At 41.3% G+C, this 7,283-nt stretch overlaps 1 protein-coding gene across 1 annotated transcript in view; it reads left to right on the forward strand.

Annotated features, from left to right (window-relative positions):
• Window positions 1-7,283, forward strand: part of LOC107679952 (neurexin-2-like) — a 329,958-nt gene that overhangs the window by 102,984 nt on the left and 219,691 nt on the right. Inside the window, exon 3 of the mRNA XM_016475681.1 lies at window positions 3,260-3,277. Within this exon, the coding sequence (XP_016331167.1) occupies window positions 3,260-3,277 (18 nt within the window). The remainder of the gene's footprint in view (window positions 1-3,259; window positions 3,278-7,283) is intronic.

Genomic DNA, 7,283 nt, shown 5'->3' on the forward strand with positions numbered 1-7,283 from the left:
AACAGTGTTAAAGCAGCCCAATTCCGCGGGAAAACCGCAGACTTGGCAACACTGGAAGAGGATAGCTTTCTGATGGCGCATCAAGAACCGGGTTGACCGGGTACTCAGTACCACCGGTACTTAAGAAAACCTGGTACCGTAACGTTTTCATTTTTTTAGTACCGACTTGGTAACGAAATACCGGGTCTTTTGACAACACTAGTGTGTGTGTTGTTGTAGTTGTGTGTGTGTGTGTGAGCGCCGCTGCAGGGTTCGACGGGCCTCCTGACACATCTGCTGTCTGACAGTAAAGTCACTCCTGCTCTGCCTGCAGCGAAGCGTCTTCAGACGAGACTGACGGCTGGTGTTTCACTGGAGAACTCAAGCATTAGCCGGAGTGCTGATGCAGCAGAAGTGATGGATGATCACTGTTAGTGCTCCTAGTAACTTCTGTTTCATGTCTTATTATTATTTGATCTCATCTTCTGGATTTTGGGATGTTTAGGCGTAGGGATGTAACGATTAACCGCGAGCCGGTTGAAAATCGATTCTTGCCTCTGTATAATGCATATTAAAGATTAATAAGAGGATTAAGCGCATTAAGTTCATAAGCGCAGTGCTGCTTTGTTTACAGCGGTAACCAAGGAAACACTGTATCATTGCTGTTCATAAGCGCAGCGCTGCTTTGTTTACAGCGGTAACCAAGGAAACACTGTATCATAGTTTCACAAAACTGAAGTCAAACCATTCTGTTTTTGCTTCAGATTTCAAAATGAGTCTAATTTAGATAAAAAACTGCTCATGTTGCATGTATGCAGCATCTTTGTTTGGATCATGATTAAAATGCAGTGGTAGCCTCTAATTTTAAATGTTAAGAGCTCAGACAAAGCCTTATTTTGTTTATATGAAGAGATTTATTTTATTTGTGTTACTTATTTATTTGATTTGGGGTTTGTTTTAAAATTTCAATTTAGTTTTGTTATTTACATTTACATTATATTTAAATTTTGTCATTTAGCAGATGCTTTTATCCAAAGCGACTTACAAATGAGAAGCAATCAAAACCATCAAAAGAGCAATAATATGCAAGTGCTATATTAGTATGTTATTATAGAGTTATATTTCAATTTCACAAAGAAACGTGCAGCATGTTGTCTAAGCAATAATAAAAGGACACATTTAATTTATAATTTGTCTTAAATCTCATTTTGTTAAAAAAATAATAATAATCATGAAATCAAAATCGTAAATCGAATCGAAACGTGAGTTGAGTGAATCGTTACATCCCTATTTAGGTGTCAGTGGAGCGCTGAAGTGCTGCTGCCACACTGATGCTGAATCCTCGAATGCTTTGTGTTCTTCTTCTGCTTCCTTTACTTTTATTCTGCTGCTTCCTTCCTTCCTTTCTTCTGCTTTTTTTCTCCCTCTTGTTTTTCTTCTTTTTATTGTTCTGCTGCTGCTGCTTATTTTTCTTTTTGCTGCTTCTTCTTCAGATGATTCTTTGGTCAGTGTTAGTAATTGTGAAAACAATGACATCCATTGGTTGGGATATTTTTGCATCATGCATGAGTTCTTGTGGAACAAATGAAGCAATAATGTACCTGTGTGTGTGTGTGTGTGTGTGTGTTTGTGTAAATTATAGAAAGAAGCACAAGTCTTCATGTAAATGACTAGTATGTATATCAGTGGGAACTGAAGTGTGAGCTTCATGTGTTTTGAGTTTGTAGATCCTACTAAAGGAAACACAGCGAACGGCCTGGGATTCAGAACAACACTGAATGTGGCTCAGCTTCCAGCTGATGATGAACCAGAGACAATAAATCTTCATTGCAGGGTTTTTCTCAGAAAGAATGCTGTTGATTTCATTTAATTTACATTACATTTCCATGTAATGAACGTAGTCGTAAACTGCAATAGATTGCTCAGTGTTTGTAGAGTTACAGAGAAGTTTGATGATTCTGCAGTGTTTATCCGAGCTGAACACATCACACAGAGCCTGCATGACTTTGGACCGACATTTGAAGTGTGTTTTGAATGTTCATTTAATTTGACTGTGGTCATGACCTTCACACTCACACAGACGCATGAGTTTAGAGCTGTCAGCACTGAGCGCTTCACAAACACTCGTCCAGATCTGCTCAGGTCACTGCTGCGCTCTCTGTGTGTTTCCTCTGCTCAGTAAATAAAATAAAAAAAATAACTTACTTTCTTCAGTGGAACACAAAAGAAGATATTTTGAGAAATGTCTGAGTGTGTTTTTGTTTTCCATGTAATGAGAGTTAATGGGTCCAGTGTAGTCTGGTTCCCAAGAAGAAAGGAAGTCCTACAAGTTTGAAGCCACATGAGTGCCCATAAATGTTGACAGAATGATCATTTTTGGTGAACTGTCCCTTTGAAACGCAGGCAGATGAATTCAGGACAGCATATGAACATACTACACTTATTGTTTGTGACATTTAAAAATATCCCAGATATAGTATGAGTCGTACACTATTGGTCAGTCAAACAGTTAGTCCCGCCCTAAACTCCTGTGATTGGCTGAAGTTGATGTCAGGTGGCTCAAACGAGCAGAGCTCATTGCTGTGAAAGTGTCAGAGGCTCTGTTCAGACAGATTTGTGACTCAGATCTGTTTTTCATAACAGTGTGTTATTCCGTTTTGATTTGGATCTGAGCAGTAAATCAGAGTTGATCACTAAAGGTCCTTGCACACTGAGACTGTTTTTTGTTGTTGTTGTGTTTTTTCGTATTCATCATCCTTTCCTATCAAAATGCAGTGTGTAAACGTGATTGACACAACGTGAGGTCATATTAATTTTTTAACTTGCAAACATTTTGGAGTCGGTGTGCAAAGACCTTAAGGCTTACGGTGTGAACAGATTGAGCCGCTCGCGCTGGAGTCCTGTTCTCCTGAACTTTCTTGCCAACAGTTTTGCAGTAATTAACCTAATTCAGCTGAGCTGCTAAACGTCTCTCAGGTCAATATCACAACTAGACACTGATGAATCTGGTGCGAGAGCGAGCGGAGCGCTGAAGTAGAAGCGCCTCTAATGAGCTGCGGCAGGACGAGCGTTTGACCCGTGTGAAACACGCTTAAATGTGAAACTCGTATCTGCTATTGTCTTTCACTGCCTGACGTTTCGTCTTCTCTCGCTCGCTGGCTTTGAGCGGGTCAGTTCTCCAGTGGAAGATTGGTGTGTGATTGTCAGATGTGTGACTGTGAAGCATGGCACTAACACTGTCTTTCTCTCTCTTTCTCTCCTCGGTGCGGTCCGGGAACAGAAGAGTACGCTGTGGAAGGTAAGCGGCTGATTAATAACGGTTAAAGATGCTGTGTGATGGTGAGGATTGGTGTCGGCGGCAGCCAGGCCGCTCTCAGATTGGACTGCGGTTTTGGCGACTTCTGGGGGCTTTGATTTGCTGCGGAGCGAGATTTACTCTTCCTCCTTTGTTTCTTTTCTTCTTATGAGTTGGTTTGATTTTTACTTTTCGATCAGTGGAAATGGAGCAGATGCAGTGGAATGGCGGTTGTTTTATGGTCGTGTAGATCAGTTCTCACGTGATTCTCTGAGGTCAAAGGTTAAACCCTCCTGACGGTGTCACTCTGACAGATATGATGCGAGACCAAACTCTGCTCGCGTCCGTCGAGGGCCAGATGTATTTACCCATAATTCCCCCGCAGGCTGGATTTGTCTGCGTAATTGATGGCGCTGTGTTTGGTGTTTGGGGATGAGGCGCAGGTATCTGGATGTTTTCCCGCTATCAGGACACCGCTGATGGATTACCCCTCTCTACCCAGCATGCCTCGGGAGGCACGTCGCTATGGCAACAGAGCAGATGTGTGTGTGTGCGTGAGCTGATGATGATGATGATGGCAGAATGCTCTTCATTGGCAGCATCCTCATGGATGTTATCCAGACGGTGTTTTCAGATTGATTTGCACAAATCTGATAATAGTGACAGCTGGAAATCTGCATTAACGTCTGAGCACCAAGAGCTTAAGCACCATTCGAAAATCATTTTCAGGCATATCAAATTTCACGTCACAATAATTTAAGCTTTTATTACGGTATTGAATTATGTTACAAAAACATTAAGCCTTTTCCTCTTAATAACAATTTTAGCAGCAAAAAGAACATTTAAATACAATAAAACAATAGACAATACAATTGTATGACGTAAATAAATGTTTCAAACAGATTAAAGTAGAAAAGAACACAACTATAGAGAACAATAATCATTTTCAGCCAATATATACTTTTTTCTGGGCTGGCCTGGCTGAGTTCAGATTAAAATGTAAAAATGTATAAGTGTAAAACAAATACAATAACAAATGTTAGCAAATAAATATTAAGTCTTCAAGTGTTTGATGAGCACTATAGTGAAGACAAACAGCTGTAAATACTGACTGGCTCCTTGAGAAAGTGCAGTGCTGCTGTGTTTGGAACGGCTTTGGAAAAACACGGCTGAGAGTAAATGTTGGCAGAAGTTCTGTTTCTTTAAAGCTGTACGTAACTAAGTTTTTATGTGACGCACATCATGAGTCTGACTTCAGACTGAACTCTGACATCTCAGACTTTCTCATTCTCTGAGAGGGACACAGTGGATTGTTTCAGAACCTTGTGGACAGAAACGGTTTTGTTCAGGTCTGAAACGGGTTTTGTGGCTGTTCTGATTGAAGCGGGTGACGTCTGCTGGCGTTGTGCCGGTCGGTCAGTAAACTAGAGAGGCTCTAGAGATCTCAGCGCTGACCTGGACACGCTGGACTCTGATCCACAGAAGCGGTCAGACAGGGGCTGTGGATTAAAACATCTGCTGCTTGTATATGAGCATCTGTAAGATACAGACAGAGAGCGAGACAAGCAGCACTGGAGCTCACATGAACACTGAAAACACTGATTAGATCATTCCTGCAAACTCCAGAAGACTAGTACGGACCGTTAATGTGGTAATTAGTATGCAAACCTCTGATATTTGAAGAGTCAGCTCATTTTTGCCCATTATATGACTGATTATCTGTGATTTAACTAAACCTGCAAGACTTCATTAGATTCTTACCTGGATTGCAAAAAGGCCATTTTATTAATCAGCTTCGGGTCTTGAAACAGTTTGATCATCTTCAAAAAGAGTTTCATTACATTTACATTCATGCATTTGGCAGATGATTTTATTCAAAGGGACTTTTGAGAAATGTCTCCATGTGTGGTTTTCTCGCCCATGTAATGAAAGTCAATGGGGTCCAATGTTGTTTGGTTCCCAACGTTCTTCAAAATATCCTCTTTTATGAAAGTCTGTTATGATGGCGAGTTACTGATGTAAAAAAGATCATTTGTGGATGATATTTATACAAACCTTTTTTATGCTTCTAATCAGTTCCAATTGTTATGCTTCTAATTCTAATCAGTTCCAAATTACAGGTTTCAGTTTTATTTTCAGTTAGCAAAACCAGTTTTCAGGTACAACGTCTCTTTCAGATTGTTGTCAGGCAATCTTTTGTCCTGATCTTGTGGTAGGGATGTTAATGTGGAAATTGGCTGTGAAAAATGTGAATAGCAAATAGTCCGATAGCCCGCCGGTTATTATGATATGAGTTAATGAACGCGCGGTTGAGGAGCCGCTGGTCGTTCCTCCACAGACAGCCGTACTTTTAGCCGGATGGTTAATTGTTGACCAACCTAGATTTCGGCTCGGTCTTGGATGCCCTATTTCCAGGGTTATTCTAATTAGCGGCTCTGACCGGGTGCTCAGAAGGTGTGGTTAGATTGATGAGATCGAGCGTCTCTCAGGTGTCTGTGGGGAAGGAGGCTCTCCTCTGACAGAGAAAAGCCCCGCAAATGGATGAGCTGGGAACGCCGTGACCCTGTTCTGCTCCGAAACCTGTCACCTGTGTTTCCTAACCGCATACGAGCGCAGAACGCCGGCATACGGGAACACGGAGTCGCCTGGAATGAGTTTGTAAGTATTTTAGCCGTTTATTCGGCAGTAGTTCAGAGGTTCTGGGAGCTCAGAAGAGCTGTTTCTTCTGGTCACGGCCGATTGGTTTGTTTGTCTGATCGGGCTGCTCTCCTTATCTGGCCGATCCCAGCTAATGATCGTTCCCTCTGGAACATTCGGGATTAAACCTCATGACGGTTGGAGGATCTTGGATATTTCCTCCTCTCTTGGCCGTAAACTGGAAGGCTGATGTCCTCTGTAGATATGAGATTAAAGTTTGCCGTTATCACAGATTAGAGTGGATCAACTAAACCAGATTATGGATTAGTTCAGAACATTCTCCAGAGCAGACCAGAGTGAATGTTTGTCTTTCTGTATGTTACGGGTTTGTGCGATTTTACAGATGAGACTGTTTGTTGTGGTTCTTTGTAGAAATGAGAAGATATTTGTGTCTTGTATAAGTCCAGCTTTGGTTTGATCTAACACTGCTCATGGATCTGAATGCATTAATATTGATGTTTTATTCATCTAGTCGTGTGTTTGTCATTTATAAACCAGCAGCAGTGAACAGTCGTCTGTGGTTTGAGGTTCATGCTGATGTTTAATGAACGTGACGACATGTCTCTTGAGTGGCTCTTCAAATACTGACCCGGTAGAAATAATAATTGACCGCTTGAAGTAGTTGTCCATTCGTTACTTGTTTTACTCGTATTTACCTGTTTTATCTTTCCATAATGCATTGCTGCTCCATTCTGTAGCTCGGTCCTGATGTAGTTGTTCAGTCTCAGTTTAATGTCCGTATTCATCAGTGTCTTCATTGATTTTCACCTGTTGTCTTTGTCTTGATGCTGTTGTCTCATCCATACACACCTTTAACCCTCGACGTCAGCGTGACCAGAGACAGAATGAAGCTTCAGAAACACATGAGTACCATGAAGAAGTGCAGAGAGACCATGTGACTACAGCAAACCTGAGGCGTCCAATCAGCAGGCAGCGTTTCAACCCACATTCATTCACCTGAAACGACTCGTCTGCAGTCACACTGTAGCGTTAGAGGTTGAACATTTGATTGTTTTGATTGGGGTGTGTGTGAATAAATGTGTGTGTGTGTGTGTGTGTACTGGTTTATATATCCTGGTGGGGTCTTAAACCTGACTACACACAGAGTGTGTGTGTGTGGACTTGTTTTGAGTATACATGTTTTGGACCAAATATCCTCACTTGTATTGTGAAATACTTTGTCAACCCTCTAGTGAGACATTTGACTGCTCCTCTAGTTACAAGGCTTATAAATTAAATTCAAGTGTATTTGTATAGCGCTTTTTACGATACAAATCGTTGCAAAGCAACTTTACAGCAAATTAAGTTTCTA

Source organism: Sinocyclocheilus anshuiensis, unplaced genomic scaffold, assembly GCF_001515605.1.
Source record: "Sinocyclocheilus anshuiensis isolate Anshui unplaced genomic scaffold, SAMN03320099.WGS_v1.1 scaffold1916, whole genome shotgun sequence".
Taxonomy (NCBI): Eukaryota; Metazoa; Chordata; class Actinopteri; order Cypriniformes; family Cyprinidae; genus Sinocyclocheilus; species Sinocyclocheilus anshuiensis.